Below are 22,960 nucleotides of genomic sequence, written 5' to 3'. Positions count from 1 at the left end.
CATGTTAATAGTTTGTTATTATATAGCTACATATCCCAGTGCATGCGTCATATAGTATGTAAAACATTGATTAACAGTAAAAATTGTGCGTCTATTACTTTAACAGGACACCAGTTTAGTTTAAGGTATGTAATGTGTGAACCAGTTTCAGAATCAAATTTTGGTTCCATGCTGGAGGCAAAGGAACCTGTCCAGTCAGGTTGGTGAATGTATGTGTGTATGTGGCGGCTAAGTATAACACGATATTGGGCATCGGAACCACTAAATGTATTTGTTTTCTGCTTCACTTTGTGGAGGTTGAGTGAGTGATTATTGATTTGATTCGATCGTTAATTTTCTGTAGCCCAACCACTGGGCGTAGGAGAATTACTAATTATGCCCAACAAAAAAAAAAACATTTTTAACATCAAATATTGTGACTAACTGATATGTAGACAATAAGAACATTTGATTTCTTTTAAAGAGCAGTGAATTTAGTAGGGAGGGGATTTTTTGTAGTATATTCATGTAGCACACATTTATATCTCTCAGTTGTTTATGTTGAGTCAATATATATATTACCATTGTTGTAACAGTTACTTGTCTTATATCATTTTAGTGCTCCCAACATTTGAAGTGAAGTTGACAACACCAGGTTACATTCTGGATGGTCAGGTGGCTGTTGATATTACTGTCAGTGCTAGGTAACAAAAATTCAGTTCTGCCTAATTATTTGCCAAACAATTTATTTGTTAGTTTGCAAAGCCTGTTTGAGACATTAAGTACTAAAGTCAACATCAACCATTCAGAATTGATGGATTAGAAGGTAACATATTGGGCAATCTGCAATTGTAGTTCCCCCAATCAGACACTATGCAAGGAATTTTACCTGGTATTGCCTTGCAAAATGATCTAAAATAGTCAAATTGCGATATCAATACAAACTTCGTACTTTATTTGCACAGCATCTCTACGTTTCCAACATTTGTTTGATGTGAAACACACGCTTAAAACTTGCAATTGATATACGTACAGAACTGAAAAGTAAAGTAACTCCTTTGTCAAAGACTCGGGCAGTCATGCAGAATAGGTACAATAGGCAAGTAAACACTTTAGGTTAGTCTTATATGCATTTTAATTCCCCATCCTCCTCCCTGCTACCTGATTGTATTTTAAAGTTGCACTGTTGAGTAAAATTTATACCAACTTTCCTCAGACACCCTCACGTCATTTTTATATTCAGGTCCTGGTTTAATCACAGTTCCATCTATACATCAATTTATTTTTTTCAGAAGAAAATGTTATGCTTTGATGTACATTTTACCATTCCTTCTGCTCTCAGGTATGTGTTTGATAAACCAGTGCGTGGTGTGTTTTATGCCAAAGTTGGGGTTCTAGGTTTTGATGGAGAAATAGACATCAAATTGAAGAAATCTGGCCAGGTATTTATGGGAATTTTTTTAAAGTTTTTGCCTGAAAATCGTTAAATAAGTATCAAGTAAAATTTTTGCTAAAATTCATTTACATTTAGTCATCACTCTGTGCGGTCGTTGATCTGATCATTTTAGTTGATAAATCAGATCAGCAGTAGTAGAGGGTGTATTAGTGTACTCAATGACTGAGCTAGTAACCAAGAACTTAAGTAGTAAATAGTTAAAGGGTGTGAAGACTCGCACACAAAGAAACATCTATTGCCGGTAATCTGACCTAGTTTCAAATGAGGTGTAACCGAAGTGTTAAACACCACCATTGATCCCAGAAAATACACACACAGCTTGCTACCGTCAGTAATTAGACACTAGTGTACAGTCAATACATACGGTCAATCCCGACAACACAGTGTACATAGCAGCTAGCGTAGACATCTCAGGTCTAGATAACAGATAATAAGGTATCACGTTTCATTACTGTTTGCATTTTGTAGCAACAAGAAAACGTCATTTGCAAGCAACGGAAAGTTAACTTTTGCAGAGCGCGGCAAGCGGTTTGGGGCGAGTCTTCAAAGCATTAGCAAATAGGAAATATTGTATAACAGAATAGTATTAACCATATTTTGACCATAATTTCTCTCTATTTCCATAACTCAATATCCTATAGAAAGATGTAGGTTTCACAATTTTTCACCATTCACTTTCAGATGCTGGCAACTGGTTTGGGTCATTTTCGCATCAACATGGAGGATCTAGGAGAGAACTGGTTTGCAGAGAGTGAGGGGAGGAGACTGTACTTGGAGGTTTCAGTATTGGAAAGTGCATCTGGACGCTCTGGAAATGTATCAGATATTTCAACCAAGTTTGTTCAAAGTCCTTATCAATTTAAGTGGGATAGAACTGTCCGCTGGTTTAAGAAAGGATTACCATATGAAATCAAGGTAACTCTTTTGAGAATTTTTACAGTTGTTCAGAAAATATATTTAACTAACTCTTGTGCACTTTCTAAATTTTTAGCACTTATTCAGGAATATCTTAAGCCTTAAATATGTTATTTAATATTGATATACTTACTCCACTTTAAAAACAATATGATAAGTTGTTTTGATTGATTCCAGGAGAAACAAAAGGAATACTTTACATGGGATAACACAATAGGATTAAGTTAAGGTTGTGATCCTATACTGTATGGGATGCTTTAGTGTGGATTAAATTAATGTTACAGTACCAGGTATAAAGCAAGTTGGACAAACAGCAGATTACAATTCATAGCTTCAAGCTAATGAAGATAAATGCAGAGCGGAAAATATCTCTAACTTCCTGTGCTTGACTCCATCTTTGATTGGGGGAAACAATACTCCATAACATTTGCTTGATATCTGTGGGCCTCTTCATAGTGCAGGGCTTGGAGTAAGAGTTTAAAGTATCCCTTAAAATTAGCATACTCAATTTGACATTTATCTGTGTTTGATTCCTTGCCGAAAGCAGAAGGAATCTATGCGATGGTGATGGCGTGTGTGTGTGCTTGTAAACATTTTAACTTCGTAAGGATAACTGGCGTACATTTCATATTTAGTTAATAGGTTCCCCCGAGGTATAACTGGTTTGGGATTGTTGCGGGTATCAAAAAGGTAAAAAACCAAGGTCTGGAAACCTTTTACTGTGAAAACCCAATTATTTCTATGATGAACGGCTTTTCTGTGTCAGTTACTGACATAAAATTGGCCTTCCCTTTTTAAGTGGCTGAAAGGGTTTACCAATCTCACGTATGACTGTAAATGTCGTCAACATTAAGATGGGTAACACCTTTGGAATGATCAAGTTGGTACTTGACTTAAGGACACATATTGCTCTGTTGCTATAAAAATCAAGTGATTCTATGTGTAGTATAAACTTACAAGGCAATGAATCACTAAGTATGCTGGCTTTCTGGTTATGTACTTGTTAACAAAAATTAATATGAAAGGAGGAAGTGTTGCTTCTTGATGATTAAGTATTTGAGTAGTGACTTATATTCACAACAAGCTGTGGTAATAGGTCTGCATATGTATTTTAACTGTTTTCTATACATGAAAGGTGTGACATTCTTGAGTTTTGAATTTAGGTAAATAACATATGATAACTTTGGTTACTTCATGTAACATTATTCAAATATTGCAATGACAATCATTTACTGTGCCACTATTTAAATTACATATTGGGTACCAGGATTTCATAGCTTAGCTAATGAGAAGCACTGCAATTTTTGGGAGGGGTTGCTATATTATTGATATGAAATATAACGTCAACAATTCCCTGTGACAAAATGACCATTTCACTTTATAGGTTGATTTAGCATATCCCAATGGCAAAGCAGCTTCTAGAGTAAATGTAGAGGTAAGTGCTACAGGTATTATGAATGATGGACAAGAACAAGTTCTGTTTGGGGAGCAGAGACAAAATGGAGAAAATAGACCAACGTTATCAACCACCAACAACAGAGGACAAGTCAACTTCCGTATCTATGTCCCAAGTGATTGCCAGACAATTCAAATCCAGGTATGTAGGCAGTTATAAATACATAACATGTATAGCCATGGGGTATGTCAATTAACAAAAGAGCTGTAATGCTTTGCACGGGAAAAAGACACGCATTTAAGTTATCGTAAGCACAGTCCTTGGATGATTACGTCTTGCTTAAGGTCACCTTAAACATCGGAAACCCGTACATTTTGGAACAACGCGTTTACGATGTGTTTACGCATCCGTAAACATTGTAAACACGGAACAACAGATTTCCGTTACGTTTATGACAACTTACATATCGGAAGTTAATAATTACTTTCGTATTTATTAAAACTTATTTCTTCTACACGTTTACGTTGACCTTAATCTCGCACGAAGAAATTTACGACAGGATTACGATTATCTTACACATCGGAAACTCGGAGCATAGATTCAACGCGTTTACAACAAACTTACGCCAAACTTAAGCATGACGTTAACGTTGATTGTTCCATGAAATAAAACACTGGACACAATTCTCATGTCAATCTTTCCGATAATGATATTACCCTGTGACTGCATCTCATGAATAAATTTCAACATTTACGTTGGCTGAAACGAGTGCAGTTAAAAATTTACTGTATATTTACAATTAACTTACAAATACCCAAATACGTTCATTTCAGCGTTTACGTATTGATTACGAAATCCTTAAACGTCAAGTTTAAGTTATTTTCGTTCACCTGAAACAGGCACAGTACGGCATGTTTAGGATATACACGTCGGAAATTCCGAACCATGCACACCACGGGATTACAGCATGATTACACCAACTTACGCATTGCGTTTACGTTGAATGTAATCTCCACTGAATTCGGAATTTACGGGAAGATTAAGATTCACTTATGCGTCGGAAATTCCAGAGCATACACTCAAAAAAATGAAGTGTTAAATTTGAATCGTAAAGTGTTGAATTTAACACCCCACCCTGTTTGGATTAGGGACAACACCCACCGGGTTAAATTAACACTTCAGAAGTGTAACATAATATAACACTTTGCGAGTGTTACCTTAACAACACCCATACAAGTGTCAAAATAACACTTCCTGGTGTTGAAGGTACACTACAGGGAGTAAAAGTAACACAATAAAGTGTTCATTTGTTAAAACTTCTGGGTGTCAACATGACACTTCAGGAAGTAAAATTAACACCATAAAGTGTTCATTTGTTAGCACTTCTGGGTGTCAAAATTGCACTTCAGGGAGTATAATTAACACTCTAGTGCACATTTTTGGCCTTCTGGGTGTCAAAGTTCTGCTTCAGTGAGTAGAATTACCACCATATAGTGTTCATTTGTCATCTGTGTCAAGATGATACTTAATGGACTCTCAATACACAATAGTGCTCTCTCGTTTATACTTCTGGATGTATATTTAACTGCTGGTTTGTAAAGTTTTACATGTTTATTATGTAACGCAAATACAATACTGTTATGTAAATTTTGCCAGAAAAGTTTACATCGCATCCGTTTAGTAAATATTTTATACAGGTTTTAGGTTAATTATTACTTAGTAATTAGGTAAACAATATGGATGCATGTTTGAATCGCTCGCAGCAGAAAGTTACATTTAAGAGAGAGCAAAAAGCAATGACAACACAAACAATTCAGAATGTGGGATTTTCAGCAATTAAACACCCTACGACCTTCCTATTCCAGAGGTCCATTTATTATATCCCATTAAATGTAAAACGAACAATTTAGGCTATAAAAGTATTGTCTTGTGGAATTAAGTCAACTTAAAAGTGCCAACATTTTCAAATGCTACGGTGCAGTTACTTGGTCTTTATTTTTTTTGCACATGCGTTTTGGTTTCTAGATTAAAGACAAAGAAACAACTCTTCCCAAAGTCAATTTCAAATAAGCAACAACTTTAGAAAAATTCTGATCCATGGGATGAGAAAACATGGAGTGCTGTGTATGATGACTGCTACACTACAGTGACTATGTCTTTGTTGTTGGCAAATGCCTTTTGGTATTCCAGATTAAACGCAAGAAACAACTCTTCCCAAAGTCAATTTCAAATAAGCAACAACTTTAGATATATGCTGATCCGTGGGATGAGAAAACGTGGAGTACTGTCTATGATGACTGCTACACTGCAGTTACTTTGTCTTTGTTGTTGGCTCGTGCCTTTGGTATTCCAAATTAAACACAAAGAAAAAACTCTTCCCAAAGACAATTCCAAATAAGCAACAACTTTACATACATTCTGATCCGTGAGATGAGGAAACATGGAGTTCTGTCTATGACAACTGCTAAACTGCAGTAACTTTGTCTTTTTTGTCGGCACGGTGAGCATAAAAATCTCGAATCTGGTTGCGTTTCACACCACCAGGCAACTTGTAGACAACTTTTTGGAAAAATTCCCAGGCACCGAGACTTGCAATTTGGTATAATTCAGATTTAACACGTAGAATAATTTGAAGCAAACATCAATGGCTTCATAAATGTCCTCTGGGATAGGGCATGTCTCTGGATGATCACAAATGACTGCTTGGGGTATATTTTGCTTCCTCCAAGAAGTAACACATATTGCTGAGGTCTTTCTGAAATCTTTTGCAAATAGAATTCCAAGTTGATGCTTCCTAAGTAACAACAAAGAAAAGAAAATTCCCATCATAATGAAGTTGTGTTAAAACCTTCTTGGAGCATAAGCAGTTTTTTACATGTACCCCTCACAAAACATGAACATTCCTAAAGAAAATGCCCACAATTTAATCAGTTGTGTTTCTAACTTCTTCAAGTACGTTTGAATCTAGAAAGCCAGATGGCCTATAGTGATTACTTGTCAAAACAGGAACTTGCATTAAACTTTCATCAGACAAGGTAGGCAACTTTTATAACCAATGCATCATGTTAACAATGCTTAAAATAATGCTCACTCCCACTGTATGCAATTGTGTAGATTGCTATGAATTATAACAGCTAGATCACTTCCATAATATAGCTAAATTATAGTTGGGACTAGGTCTAAAAGTATCACCAATCCACATCAGCTTCAGCCTACTTGCTACAACTTACAAGCTAAAATGGCAATTAGTGGTAATTATATATTGCATTACATGAATATATGTTTATCCCTTATTGAACATAGTACCAGCGTAACTATAGGCCCATGCCCGATGCTATTTAAAATGCATTGTCTTGAAATAGCCTAAGTATACCCTACTAGTACTAGGCCTAGTAGTAGGCCTAGTACAACTTAAAAAAGTGACTCGCAGGGTATACGAAGTTACGGTTAACGCACAAAAAGGAATAGAATGCACTAGATTACAATAAAGGCCTAGACCAAAGTCCTCCGTCCGTCCGAAGGCAATTCCGTTTAATGTTTACTTGTATGTAGGCTACACTGATTCGTTGACAATTATGAGTTGACTATGACAAACAGCAGCTAGCCTATTATATTAACTTATAGTATGACTTTAACGTTAGGTCTACGTAACGCAAGCGATTCAAATGCATTCGTCTACCCAGCTTAGTCGTGGGTCTCTAAGCGCATATCTCGTTCTTGTCATGTACACTTACATAATATCAAAATATACCTTCGAATTTTTCAATCAATTCTTCCAGGCCCCAGTCTCCTATAACGTCATTTCATGCCATTGTAGCTCGTTATCGCACACTGAGTACGTAACGTTTTGTGGCTTGAACGTATATATGGCTGTGGTTACTATAGTACATTTAGTAACGATAAATGTCGACAAACTGGTACAAGTATTGCTAGGTACGGTAAATGCGTGTTCACGGTACGGTGGTATCGTTTAAACACTTAACTTACACTAAGAATCCAGCTGACGGGAGGTTTGACCAATCAGAATGCTCGAACTGAAAGTACACTTCTGCAGGTGTTAAAAAATCCACGCTACATAAATTAGGTAACCCTACTCAGGGTCAGAGTAACCCTTCAGGTGTAGGGTGAACGGTTACACCTGGAAAGTGTTAAAATTCAACACTCCATTTTTTTGCGTGTACACATACCACGAGTGTCAGTACAGCATGATTACATCAACATCGCTTACGTTGACTCAATAAAGATTCGGAATTTAAGAGATGATTAATATTAACTTAAGCGTCGGAAATTTCAAAAAATACACAGAACGTGATTACGGTATGATTACAACGCCCATATACGTCACATTTAATTTATACCGACGGGTAATTTTTACCGAGACAATCATCTGCCTATTCGGTTCATTATATGTTCGTCTGTAATTATAGCATGCTAAAGTACTTGCTAGAAGTTTTCAAAAAGGGAAGTTTTTAACTCTTCCAAAGTGTTCTCTTGAAATTCTAGTAAATGGAAATACAAGATGACTGAATGTCCAGTGAGGTAAATTTCCTTCAGGGTGCACGTGGTAATATAAAAAAGTTAAAGGATTTGACCAAAGATGACCATATTTGAATATCTGATATTGTTCTAATACAGCATATATCTTTCAATGTGAATGTGCATGGCTTGCACATACATACAACCATATGTACCTCACAATGTATTTCTCATACTTTGTTCAGTTATAATATATATATATATATATATATATATATATATATATATATATATATATATATATATATATATATATATATATATATATGCAGCCGTCAAACCAACAAAACTCCTCAAGCTAATTCTATGAGAGTGTCAGCAAATTTCCTCGTGGTTGCTCATTTTGGTAAGTTACGTAATTCACGTTGCGGGTCCTCGATCATAATACCTCAACAAACAGCTCACCATCACAAAGAATTAAGTTTGGCGCTATGGCATGGCTGATCGATATTCTTATCCCTACCGCTGGAATCATGAGAAAACAGATGAGAAGACACATACACGGGTCTCCTCATCTGTCTGTCTAACTTTTTTATGTATAATTATTTATGTGTTAAAGTAAGTTGGCCTGACGTTTTTTATTATTTATTATTATTATTATTTATGTCCGATTAGTATGGTACGTGTTTGGTTTATCTGCTTCTTGATGCATATGCAGATACAACAATGAAAATACACGATACGGCCTGCCTTATACTGTATCAAACAGAACAGTGCATGCAATTGGTTTGTTGTAGAGAATTTGTGAAACCGCAATGAACAACCCTCATCTGTTGATCAGGGAGGTGATATTTTGGACCTCCCTGAAGAGTCGCTGTTCATCCTCCAATCAAACGACAGCAAAACTAGCATGAAAAAAAACGCGCTTGTTTTCAAACGCGGTCAAAGCTGCTTACATGACAACAGGAGGGTTAATAATGTGACCGCGAATAGCGTACGAAATGTATGGCTGACTAATACCAGGGAGTTGCATAACAACTCCCTGCTGATACTATTTACGTTTGAAAGTAATAGTATACTCTTAGTGAATTAACGTCTGCTTTCTTATTGTTCTTTGTTTTCTTTTCACACGGGGAGGTTGTTTTCTCCTTTGATAATTTTCGCACACGTATCAGCGTTTGCTATACCAGGGAGTTGTTCTATACATTCTCCTATACCCCATTAAGGGAGTATATGAACTGGAAAATGTCCAAAAGGATGGCGATCCTCCTGCGTTAATGTGCTTCCTAGCCAATTACTAGTTAAATCAGGGAGTTGTAACTCACCTGTTAAACAATCTGGCTATAGGTCGGGTCGTGAGCATGAAATGATGGGTTAATGCCTAGAAAGCCACAGTTTTAGGGTAACATTAACAGCTCATATGTATAACACTGCTACCATTATGTGCACATGTATATAACACACTTACTGTATAGGGCGGTGATCCTGAAAACATAACTTCAAAGCTAATACTTGCCCGTTGAGCAATTTGTCGGTGGCTAAATGGATGAAAGGTAGTCTGCATATGCCACAAATTATAGCACCCATATATAACTGCAAGAAGTTTACAAAAATTACCTTCCAGGAGGTCTTTACTTTCCAAATTGTTCTCATACTTTCTAAATTAAAGACATAAAATGACTGAATGTTATTTTCCTCAAGGGTGGTAATACAAATACAATATATATATTTTTTTGTATCAAAGGTGACCATATTTGAATACCTGGTATATTAGGGGCCAAAACAGCAAACCTTTGGAGCGGAATATACTGGTTTTGTATTGGGGTGTAAAATCTAAACAATTGCAAGTAAAAGATTCAAAGTAAAGAACATACTTTACCAAACACGTTTTACGAGGTACAAAGCATATATTTATAAATTTGTAGTTAAGACGGTGCACTCTTTACTGCAGGAATGCGACAACTTAATAACGATTTTGCTCTCCCTTTCCTCTCTCATTCATTGCTGCAAATGTTTCTGTTGCAGCGATAGAAAGCAAGTGTAAATAAATGACACATGTTGACGCCAGAAATGTGTTCCACGTTCATTTCTATTGAAAATTTTCTATTGTAGATAATGTTATTGAACTCTGAATTCAAACATGGAAACGTTTTACAAGCATTCACCTCAAAATTAGTGGAACAATGCCACGAAGATTAATATATAGAATGAAAAACAACTTGTAGGTAGGGCCTATTGCTTACCGGCTAGATACAGACGTAACGATTAAAATGAACATATACAACGTGTACTGCACGCAGCCGCGTACACTATACACACACATATATACATATGATCCGTATTGTGCCACGCTTAGGGAATTGTGCCCACGCTTGGGAAAGTATGATTGGAATATATTAGGCTAGATGTCATAAAACCTGTTCTTAAATTTAACAATTTGGAAGGCATTACATCATGTACGTACAAACGAGAAGGCCCCATGAAAAAAATGCAAGTGAGACAAAAGCCTATACATCATAAACTTTCTTATATTCTCTTTCAAACACTCCGACCCCCCCCCCCTCTCACCCGTTTAATTTTCGAAGGTGTTTACGTTGCTACGGGAGAAGTTTGGGTGTCCAGTTAGGTTCAAACTTGTTATATGCAACTAATATAGGTTATGTAGAAGGATTAAAGTATGCTGTATTGGCCCATATATGCCATATATTCAAAAATGGTCACCTCACCCCTGGTCAATATTCTTAAACGGTTATATTACCTCGTTGGAAGAAAAATAACCTCACTAGACATTCAGTCATGTGTTCATTAAGAATGTCTGAGAACAATTTGGAGAGCGAAGACCTCCAAGGAAAGTATTTTTTTGAACATTCCTAGCAATTATTGCAAGTTGCTTAATTTGCGGCCATTACAGTCCACAGATACAGTCTCAGATACAGACATATGTACGATTAACATATATACATAGACAACATATGTATAATGTACGCAGCCGCATACACTACACATATACATATTGGTTAACATGCATGTGTGACAGTAACTTTATTGTGCCCATGCTTTGCACTATTAAAGAAGCCTTTATATTAGAATCCTCTTTCCGACACCCGGCCCATCCCCCCCCCCCCCTGACACATATACATATATACCCATATACATATTGGTTAACATGCATGTGTGACAGTAACTTTATTGTGCCCACGCTTAGGAGAATTGTGCCCACGCTTGGGAAAGTATGACTGAAATATAATAGTCTTCACAGAAACTGTTCGAAAATTAAGCGATTTGGAAGGCATTAAAATCCAATACAAACGAGTAGACCCTTTAGGAACTGCACTATTTAAGAAGCCAATATATTACATACTTTCTTGAATCCTCTGTCCGACCACCGACCCCCCCCCCCCCCCCTCCCGGGCCTCTTCATTTATTTTTCGAAAGTTTTACATACCGGGAAGTTTTGGTCTCCAGTTAGGTTCAAACCTTGTTATATGCAACTTCACTAGCCCAATACAAACGAGTAGACCCTACACTACTAAATATTACTATCATACTAAGTATGATTTATTGGTCCCATATATGCTACATATTAAAATATGGTCACCTTATGTTAAAATTCTTAAACTGTTTTATTAACCACCTTGGAGGAAATTTACCTAACTGGGAAAGCATCTTGTTGTGTGTGTTTATAATGTCAGCGAACAATATGGAGAGTGAACACCTTCAGGAAAGGACTTTTTTGAAAACTTCCAGCAATTACAGCATGCCGTAATTTGGGGCCATTACATACTACTTTTGATGAGTATACGTATTTGAACTCGAAGCCCCTCACCCCACAATCAATTTCCCCTCCCTAAATCTATTACGCCTGATTGACTCTGCGATCAATTTCATATATAGGTTGATGATACCTATACTTACTTTTAATTTAACATAATATGTTGATTACATATATCAACTGAAAATTATAGTGGGGGATAATAACGAGGAAGAAACTGTACCCATCAGCCTTAGATTAAAATTGTATACGTACGCTTATGAGTACGGAATTTCCGACTGTGGCACTCTAATTTTTCCGACTGTCGAACTCTATTTTTCATACATTCTTGCTATTTGTGAGTGACCTACAATTTTCGGTCAAACTTGACCTTTAATCAGTCATATTTACCACGTTTTCCTTGTCATATTAAGAAATTGTATCTCGCGGTTCTTAAACTCCACCATACAAAACTTCGTGTGATTTTGAATACTCTAAAAAAAAATGTCTAATAAACTACTGTACAACGTATACAATTAAAACCCTCAATGCTATTCTACGGAAGCTTAAAATGACCATCAACATAAGAAAAACTTTGCCCATAAAGTGAAATTTTTCAGTAAATTGTTAAAATAACAAGATAAAATCTTATCCCCCCCCCCCCAAAAAACAGAAAAATGTTGGATTGCTTAGTTGCTTAAACTGAGCAATTGAACAATTTTTGAAAAATGTTTAATTGACAACTTATCATATCTCGTGTATTGGACATTTTGCTGCAAATTGTTCACTTATTGACTTCATTCCATCTGAGCAATTGAAAAATTTTCTGCAAAATGTTCAATTGACAACTTATCTTATCTCGTTAATTGGACATGTTTTTGGCAAAATGTTCAATTGTTCACTTCATCCCAATTGAGCAATTGTAAAATTTTCTGCAAAATGTTTAATTGGCAACTTATCGTATCTCGTCAACTCAACATTTTTCTGCAAAATGTTTAACTGTTCACTTCATTCCCAATGCTCAGTTGGAATGAAGTGAACAATTTAATTTTTTTCATGTGAGTGATAAATAGCCCCCCCCCCCCCCCCAAGAAAATAATATTAAGCGCGCTAGGAAAAAGCGCTGTATTTTGGGGTAGTTCACTATGTCGTCGAATATAATTTGTTGAAAAAGAAAACTTTTCCCCTTTGTTACATTAACATAGCTTTTTTAGTTGGTAGTCTATGTAGCCTATCAAGCAGATAACTTATACTCATTGGTTACTCGCTAACCAGAGTGATTAATAAATTTGTGAAGTGAGGGTCAGTGGTACAAATGTACCGAAAAAAACAAAAGTGCAGTCGCGAAAGATGGAGTGTCTGACTGACTGACTGACACTGACTGTATCGTTGACGAGTAGGGTGTGGGGGGGGGGGGGGCTGCGGGTTACAAGGCAGCAGTCGGAATTTTTTGGCTCCAAATCCCATCCAGTTGGAATTTCAGCCACTTCATCTCTCCCCCCCCCCCCATACCCACTCACAATCATCAGGCCTTAGCTACGTCCCTGTGTATAATACGTAAACGACGTTCATTACTGTTTAGTTTTTACGGAAATGTCGAAAATAATTTATATCGCTTGAGAAAATAAGCATTATGCCAAAAAATTGGCATATTCACGTGTGGTGTTTGTAAAAATCACGCACCATATGCAAATATATAATAGCTAAGATTGTCCTGTGTCCGTTATATAATTCCATTAAAGAAATGCATACCTGAGACACGGAAGTATTATCCTGTGAGGGTACCGTAATACATTCATGCTTGAGACACATGCAAGTCTTAAAAACAGAATAGCAAGCCCCAAACATATAAACCTTCCCTACCGGTTTCGAACCTCTGGACATACAATCAGCGTCCATATAGCCTAGTGGTTAGGGTGTCCGCGTACAGAGCGGGAGGCCCGTGGTTCGAGTCCCGGTGGAGGCTGGAAGTTTGTTTCACTGTTCTTGATTTACAAACTCATTGCGATTTTCATATATATATATATATATATATATATATATATATATATATATATATATATATATATATATATATATATATATATATATATATATATATATAGGCTATATATATAGGCTATATATATATATAGGCTATATATATATATATATATATATATATATATATATATATATATATATATATATAGTAAATAAACATACATAAGTGCCGTATAAAGGCAAAAATAGAGCGCCTACATTGCAATACATAGTACACACAGCGAAATCCATATGCATGTGCCGGATCAAGGTAATGGTTTTATTCTCCAATAGTTATATATAAGAAACGAATTTTCCTGAAAATTTTTGCAAACTACGTCTCGATCAAGTAACGTTAAATACACAAGTGATGTTTAATATGTTGAATGTCAAAAATGGAATGTAGCTATATCATTACGCTGTTGATATGGAACTGAATAAAATTAAAAATTAAGTACTGACGCATTTTGAAGAGTGTCAGAATTTCAAACCTTTTAAAATGATAACCCGTGGGTCTCTGAAAAATATAGCAAGAATGTGTTTGTGATTACTGTCAAAAAGGCGTGATATACTGAATAACATGTAAATATCAAATGCTATTGTCACTGTGACACGCTTCACATTGTTTAATTGTTTATTGTAAGATTCCAGCTGCTATATGATCACTGAGTCAAAGCATGGTTAAATGATCGACAAACTGCTATATTCAGTTTCTCCGACTTTAACATAAGTTCACGAGATCGTAAACAAGTTTTAGAAGCGGCAGTTCACGGCTTCCATACAGATTTTAATTTAGCTGCCTATTGTTGCTGGACCGTAGAATTCGGAAATATCAATGTTGGATGCTAACTACGGAGCTACAGAAGCGTAGAAAGGACATTGTACCATTGTATGATGGAGGTTTTTACCTTCATGATTGTACTAACAAATTTATGGACTAGTAGAACATAATGATAATATAATAATTGCAGCTTCCATGAACTGATATGTGAAAAGAATCGCTTTGCGTTGAAGACTTTTCGAAGACAAGACAAAAAAAAACTATGGCTTGGAGGTTTCACACTGAGTACATCGGCATCGCACAATTTTTGTCACTTGAAATCCAATCGAGTTTTCCCTTTGCTGTTTTCGCCAAGTTAGCTTCCGAGAACCCGCGACGTTTAAATGAGCATTTACAATAATTAGGGTACTTTAATTAGACCTCCTTTAACGCTATATTGGGGACCCAATGCAACCATGTGGTTCACCCCACCCACTCGCCCCCCTCGTCAGGTTCCCCAATGTGTGGTAAACTTAACTGTTAATGCAAAGAATCGTTCTTCATTTTATTATGAACCTGTTTAATTGCATATGCCTTTGTTATAGAATGTAATCCGTTAATTTTAATTGGAAAGTTAGGTGATCGAGGAACACATTGACATCTCATGGATACAACATTTCCCCCTAAACTGATCCAGAATGGTCGTAGAATTCATCTAATATTACAAATGAGTCATATTTTGGATATTTGTGGATGTCTCCTTCTATCCAACTATATGTACCCCCTCCGAGTTTAGTCCTGAGATATAATTAGCCGGTTCTTTGGTGATGCCGTTTTTGCGGCTTTAGAAATGGTCGGGTCCAGAATAGCTATTTAGGGCATTTATTTAAAAACGGGGACAGGGTGGGTGGGTGGGGGGGGGGGGCACAAGCCTCGGAACTGGGATATCGAACAATCGGTACTCAGTGTCAGGCTTCAAAAACCTCGGCTAAACTTTGTCGGTCATAGCGGCGCAAATCCATATTTGAGATTTAGATAATTTTTGCTTAAATTTTGTGCGAAACTTTTTCCAACCTCCAACCTCCTACCACATGCCCCCTGCCCCTGCCCCTCCCCTCCCCTGCCCCTTCCCTCCCCCCCGTTTTAAATGCTCCTCTTACGATTCCCATTGTCCATATCCTTTTTCATAGATTAGTCGAGATAGATTTCAACAGTCCGTTTTTTGCTCTGCTGATTTCTCTCAATATGCCGTCAAGTGATATTCGAAGAAGTATATTCAAGGCCTATATCATGCACGTAAAGCGATGAAACGCACAAATACCCACCGCAATATATGTACGAAACAGAAAAGTATACTGCTCACTTACTATAAATACCATTTCCAGATAAGCAAGTGAAATTTCCGGTCACATCACAATGATAAAGTTTACTGTCTGTCACTTTGCAGGTCACTGGTTGGCTACTCCAGTTGGTTAGTAACAATAACGTAGTCAGTATAGTTAATTACGTCACAGCCTGGGCTTACTAGAAAGCGGGCAATTTGAAATCAGTAAAAGGCGGTATCACAAGTAGCAACACGTTGGTTTGATTCACACCGCACTTGATCCTCAATCGAGTTCTACATTGCAAAGAGCATTCAAAATGGACGATTCCGGCTTTCGTGGTTTATTGCAGAAGTAACAGAAAGCTCCGTGGAAGCAAGGTTGCCAGTTTATAAAAGTACACTTTCAATTCGATCCGTCGCTGGTGTTTAATGATGTTCCGCAGGAAAATGTCATACGTGTATTGGAAAAAGAAAAAACATTTAGAAGCAGCGACAGTTGGAACTACCGCGGCAGTATGCACATGTTGTGACAGAAAGCTCGATGCAAACATTTGAAGGAAGAATTAAAGGCACTCCGAGCACTACTGGCTGAGAAGGAACAACTTCTTTCGAGAAAAAAAAAAACGAAAACGAAGTTCTCTGTGCTACTGGATTGTTCGGTACGTAACACTAGGCCAAGACTTATTAATGTAATTTTTCAATCACTAAAAGTCACCGTTATATAAACCCTAGACCTGTACAGGCATTCGCTCCTTTAAAAACGATAAATTAAAAGTGTTAAAATATGACAGTGAGAGAAATAATATAATAATCTGTAAAATGTTTCATGCACAATTTGCCAGGGTATACTGTTATTGATACGTTCACGTTCTAACCATGTGATGGTGAACGTCACCCGACCACGTACCCCCTACCTCCCCCAACCCATAAACAAATCTGCTTTGTAAACCGTTGAAACATACAGTGGCGTAGGAAGGTACATTTGAGTAGGGGGTTTAAGACTGATGGCCGGCCCGGGGGAGGGGTCTAAGGGGAGTTTCTGCATTTCCAGGTGGCTTCAGATGCAATTTGGTGCAATAAAGCACACTTCAACACCCACCCCATTTTGTAAACTTAATTTTGTATTTTCACCTGGCCTTAGATGCAATTTGGTGCTCCAAATGAGATTTTTTTTCTCATTTGGAAATGAAAAAGGGGTTTTTCTGACTTGCGAAGCGGGGGGGGGGGGGGGCGGAATGATACTTCCGCGCCTCCACATTTTTCACTGGGGGGGGGGCTGGAGATATTGACAGTTGGAGCTAGTATATTTTTCGACAAAGTAAACTATATGTCAACTGATCTTTATATATGTCTAATTCATACTTATTCTTGTGTCTTTGTTTACAGAAACTTCAGTGTAGTTTGAGCGCAATGAAGAACATAGACTGGTCAGAGGAGAGAAAAGACAGACTGTACAGTGATGTCAACTGAGTATATGTCATCCGAGGAATCTGACATGGAGAGCGAACGAGCTAGGGTACCGTAGTGCTGGAGTTCACTTGGGAGTCGGAAAGACTGAACAAAATGAGGCTGGACTCATTCTTATAAGGACGTTCTCCTTAGCGAAAAGTCCAGAAAAAAGGATACCCACCGTTAGGAAAGGAGACGTATCTTTAAAATGCGTACCGACTGACGCCCCAACTTGGGCTGTTTATTAGGCTGAACAATAACAATGAAGGTATGACCCCCCTCCAAATGGTGAAAATGGTCATTGTTTGATGTGCAGGATTAAGCTTGTGGGAGGCCCGTGGCAAACAGTTTATTGGAGCTCCCATAGAGATACATTGGTACCGGATAACGCCGGATGTATAGCTCACAAAAGACATCTATTTGCCCACGGTGGTTATGATACGTACATTAAAACATCACATAAAAACAGTCATTGATCAACAGCGTAAAGACTGCATATCGAAGTCCATTTCGTTTGACTTCTTTGAACTTTTTGTACCATATACAACGTAGAATAATGTAACGTTATAACAATATTTCTTTGAATTTTTTACCCAACGTTTAAACTCTTGCCCCTGTTGCACGTGGATAATCCTGTCCTGAGCATTTGTTGATTAATGAGGCACCAGGAACAAACAGCAAACGCCGTTGTTTCGGATACAAACAAGTTGCAGTGGACGATTTTGTATAATAAAGAAGAGTTTTCTCTAATTTAACATTTGGTGTAATTACATGATACCTTTAAAACGAAATCCTGCCTGAGATAAATGCAACAAGGAAGAAAGAATATGCCCATAATAATAGATGTCAGATTAATTATTATTTCCTTGTTAGTCTTTTGCTTTAATGGAAGCCTTTTTTTTAATGTCCCTTCACAGCTAATATATTCCATCAAGGGATTAAATGTTAAGGATTAAGTTATCCTTAAAATATTTTCAGGAAACAAAAGCCAAGAAAAAAGCATGATTCTATTAATTTTTAATGAATCATTTAGTAAATCATATTTTAAAATAAGACATAGCTATAGAGCATAGGTCTAATAACTTGTCGTCGAAATGTTGTTGTACTTGTACGTTTGTCTTTCATTATTCATGCATGGTTAATTCCAGACTTTCAGGGTAAAAAATTTAGAGATCTTGTTTGGGCTATTATTGCATTTTATATCAAAATATATGTTAATTAAAATAAAATTTAAAGCAGCAACAAAATATTAAGCGTGCTACGAAATGAGGCAGGAAGTGGTGTTCTGTGTCAAGTTCGTTCCACATAAAAGAGGCTGGTACCGTTTCCGGGCTTGGGTGGGGGGGGGGGGGGTCGAGGGGCCGATAACCATCATGGAAGAAGTGCCTAGGCGTTTATATCATCTGAGGATAAAAACACCGAATTTTAAACATAAATTTGTTTGGTTCAATTTAACTGCTGATATATGTTAAGTTACTTCAAGTGGGTAGCTGGTTTTCAGAGGTTTTGATTTGCAAACTAGTAACTAAAAATAGAAACATTCCATATGTACTTGTTTTTTTTCCTTCTTTCACCTGGCATTAAAATCGTTGCATGTGTATATAATTGCCACAATGTAAGTAGAGTAATATTTGGGCATCAAAAAACATTCTCCGGACAATAATGCATGTTTTGAAATTTGAAAAGGAAAATGGCTTCTCGAGGTTTAAACTTTGTATTCAAAAAGCTGAATATTCAACACTATGATGTAAAGCAATATTGAGTTGCATTTAGATGTATTTACACATTAGAAGTGGTATTTCGTTCATTTACATAATTTTTGTATAAGTGTAAAAATAACAAATAAACGTTTACGATGCGATATGAGGTGCAAATATATAAATAAAAAAGTGGAAAATCAAACGAGTGTGATTTTATGTTTATTATTTTTAATTTTCTTTAAATCAAATGTAATATTTGATAAAGGTGGTCCGTGTATTTCTCAGCCTAATCAACCCGATTAAGACTCCCTAAACGTGGCGAATAAGCCCAGCCCCTGTATTGGTCGTAAGTAATGTGTTTACGATGACCACGTTTCTCCGTATATATTGGTGTAATCATGGCGTTTACGATGATCAATGCGAGAAGTTTACTGCTGGATTCAAACGTAAACTCCAGATTAACGGTCATGTTTAAGGTAGCGAATGTGTTGTAATTGTGACCGGAAACGTAAAGATTACCCTTCCCTGAAACCGCACGATTAAGTGAGCTTCACCGTATTTGGATGACACTTGGCGTTTACGGTCACCGCGTACTCGGTAAATAAGTCATCGCGAACGCGGAAAACTCACGCGTTTAAGTTGGGTCGTAAGCTTACCTTAATCACTAGTTTCAGGAGTGGAAACGTAACGGAAACAGGCTGGAACTCGGAATTTACGTCGCAATTACAGACCGAAAACGGCGATTTAAACGCGTGTTTTTTTCCCGTGTTGGTTCATTAAGCGATTGCCAGAGTATCAAATCCAGGTATGAAGGCAGTTATAAATACAGAAAATGTATAGCCATGGGGTATGTCAATTGACAAAAGAGCTGGCATGCTCTGGTTCAAGTAGATTAATGCATGTGGATTCATGGAAGGAATTTCACATGAACCAATTGTTTCAAAGCAATCGCCAGTAGCTATGTTTAATTTGTGCAAATGTTACCAAGTGCTACCAGGACTGATGTGCAGACACAATACCGAATCAAAAAGCTAAGAATATGTGTACAGTGGTGGCGCTCTTCGTTGAACTGACACGATAGTTATCTTTGCTCTAACATTTTTGTCGTGTTTTTACTAATCATTGTCTTGTTACTCATCGCTGTACAACTTAAAATGTAACATCAGGACTAAAAACTTTCACTTTGCTTTTCTGGAATAATTAAAGGATGAGGATGCAGAGTTTTCGTGAGTTAATTATTTTACCATTACCATAAAGATTGTTTGCCTAACTATGGGCCTTTTCCCGCATAGCCTAACACACTTGGATATGGATAACCACAGACTTACCTACTACCCAGATACACTACGAAGTATAAGGTCACACATGACCGATTTTGAACTAAGGCCACGGGTGATCATTAGATTAAAGGAACTTAACATTGTTCGCAGGCGTAGAAGCGCACGAGCCGGTATTAAGGAGAGGCTAAAGCATGCGAAGGCATCAAATGTCAGCTTTCCGTATGTCTTTTGATCAATATTAACAGTCTTCAGGTGAAATTTAAACATCTAGAACAGATAGTTGGAAATATGCCGAACCTATGTTTCATTGCCTTGAAAGAAACGAAACTTCAAACAGTTGGAAACAAATGGGAAGGTGCCTGTTCAACACCAAGTCGCTGACAAGGCTCTACGAATGTTCTGAAGCATTAGCTGGCGTATTCACTAATTTATATATAAAAAATGTAAGCTTAAATGAGAATTCAATTTCGTCCATATGGAAGCATGCTAAAACATCACCAGTGCCTAAATTCTCTATTCCAACATCTGTAAACGATTTTAGAACACCTGACATGTCCAGTATTGGTTTTAACTGTATGCACAAATTATTATTTCCATACTTGACGCAGGTCATCGTATCACATGGTGATAAATCAGTTTGCCTACAAAAAGGGTGTGTCCTGCACAAATTTTATGCTCAAGCTCGTTCATTGTGCTGTTCCTGGTTTAAAAAAGAGTGACACAACAGTCACCAAAGTTTTATTTTTAGATTTTTCAAGTGCTTTTAATACGGTTTTACAAAATCGTTTAACCCAAGGTTCGTGTAGTTTTATGGATTAGCCATGGCTTATCCATTGGTTGGCTAATTTTTTACAAGGATGGTCCTGATAAGTCAACCTACAGAAAGGTTATTCAGAGGAATCAAAGATTACAGTAGGAGTCCCACAGGGAGGTCCTCAATCTGCGTTACTTTTAACAATGTACACAGATGATATACGTTCTTTTCGGGGGTGTAATGTAATTAAGTACGCTGATGATACAGCTATATCCCGTAACATTTCAAAGCGGACACACCTTAAAAATCAAAATGACTATAAATCATGTATTGATAATATTGTCAATTTGTGTGAGCAGACGAACCTCTTACTTTCTTAATTTTAAGAAATCTAAAGGAATCATTTTTGAAAACAGTTACATTAAACATCAAGGTTTCATTCAGACCAGGGATTAGAAAACTTTGTTGAGCGTGTATCTCATACTATGTTCTGAGAAGTTGATATTGACGCCAAGTTTACATTTACCAAACATATATCAAAAATGATGTCTAAGGTGTATTATATTGTATTAACGTTAGCATACATTACTCCTTATTGTCATTCTAACGTAAGAGAAAAGGTTTTCAACTCATCAATTCTGCTAGTGATTGTGTATGCAGTTCCTGTCTGGTATCACCTAATACTTGAAAAGGACAAGAAAAAAATCAGAAGTTTCTTGAATTACTGCTCATATATTTACTCTCGACTATGAAAGCCTGGTTGGTAAAGTAAAAACTGCTGCTACAAATGAATTCATAAGACTAGCTAAGAATATGCATAGTTCTAAAGATCACCCACTTCACTCCGAGTTGATCTCTCTGTGCAATAGAAACAAAAAGTACAACCTACGTAATGCAACTATGATGGCAACTTTTATAATTATGCTTTTTGAGAACATTTATATTCAAAATGGTTTTTTAAAATCTCTGTTATAATCCTTTTAATCTTTCAAACTTCTAATTTTGTAAATAAATCTCTCTTTGTCTAAATGTTGTTCAGGAAACTAATATCAAGGCTTCATCATTATGCTACAATATGTCAAACTTACAGTCATCCTTTAATTGAGTTCTTTATCTTTACTTCTAGGTTCAAACACAGGATCATCGGTTAATCAATGCAGATGGAACCAATAATAACGCTGATTTTCAGTTCGAAGTACACCCCTATGTAAGCCCAACTACCAGTGACTTTCTGTTGATACGGCTCACTCGAGAACTTGTGAATGTAAGCATGGCAACTACTGTTTTTCATTAGCAAGCTAAGAGTTGATTTTTATTCCTTACTGAAGGCAAAAGTAATCTGTGTGATGATGTTAAGTGTGAGTACATGTATGGTGCCGTGCAGGTTTGTAAACACTAAACATCAAAAAGTACAAACTGATTTAACTTCACTTTTGGTGCATGGATCTGCCATAGTGAGTATAAGAACCAGTAATGTTACTAGGGAAAAAAGTTTGCGTCCCAGTGACGCAAGCTCCCAAAAAGTATGCGTCACGTAACAAAAAGTTTGTGTCTCGATCGAACACTAATCGTATTTATTGTATGACTTACTTTTATCTGTGTAGTTGTAAAAATGCGAACGTATCACTGCCTATACTTTGTGAATGTTATGCACAATATGTAGGGCGGAACAGTAGATTAGCTTCGCTGATAGACAGG

At 36.8% G+C, this 22,960-nt stretch overlaps 1 protein-coding gene and 1 long non-coding RNA gene across 3 annotated transcripts in view; both read left to right on the top strand.

Moving 5' to 3' along the window:
• Positions 1–22,960, top strand: part of LOC139979705 (A.superbus venom factor 1-like) — a 78,176-nt gene that overhangs the window by 26,814 nt on the left and 28,402 nt on the right. For both annotated transcript variants that reach the window (XM_071990752.1, XM_071990753.1), the window contains exons 7-11: positions 599–683; positions 1,322–1,421; positions 2,117–2,350; positions 3,735–3,947; positions 22,389–22,526. In XM_071990752.1, coding sequence (XP_071846853.1) covers positions 599–683; positions 1,322–1,421; positions 2,117–2,350; positions 3,735–3,947; positions 22,389–22,526 — 770 coding nt within the window. The remainder of the gene's footprint in view (positions 1–598; positions 684–1,321; positions 1,422–2,116; positions 2,351–3,734; positions 3,948–22,388; positions 22,527–22,960) is intronic.
• On the top strand, positions 15,998–19,430 carry LOC139979707 (uncharacterized). The gene is made up of 2 exons (XR_011797282.1): positions 15,998–16,738; positions 17,466–19,430. It is a non-coding gene; the product is annotated as an uncharacterized lncRNA (long non-coding RNA).

Source organism: Apostichopus japonicus, chromosome 14 (genome assembly GCF_037975245.1).
Source record: "Apostichopus japonicus isolate 1M-3 chromosome 14, ASM3797524v1, whole genome shotgun sequence".
In the NCBI taxonomy this organism is placed as follows: domain Eukaryota; kingdom Metazoa; phylum Echinodermata; class Holothuroidea; order Aspidochirotida; family Stichopodidae; genus Apostichopus; species Apostichopus japonicus.
Note: the sequence above shows the minus strand (reverse complement) of the source record. Positions and strands in the feature narration are given on the sequence as shown.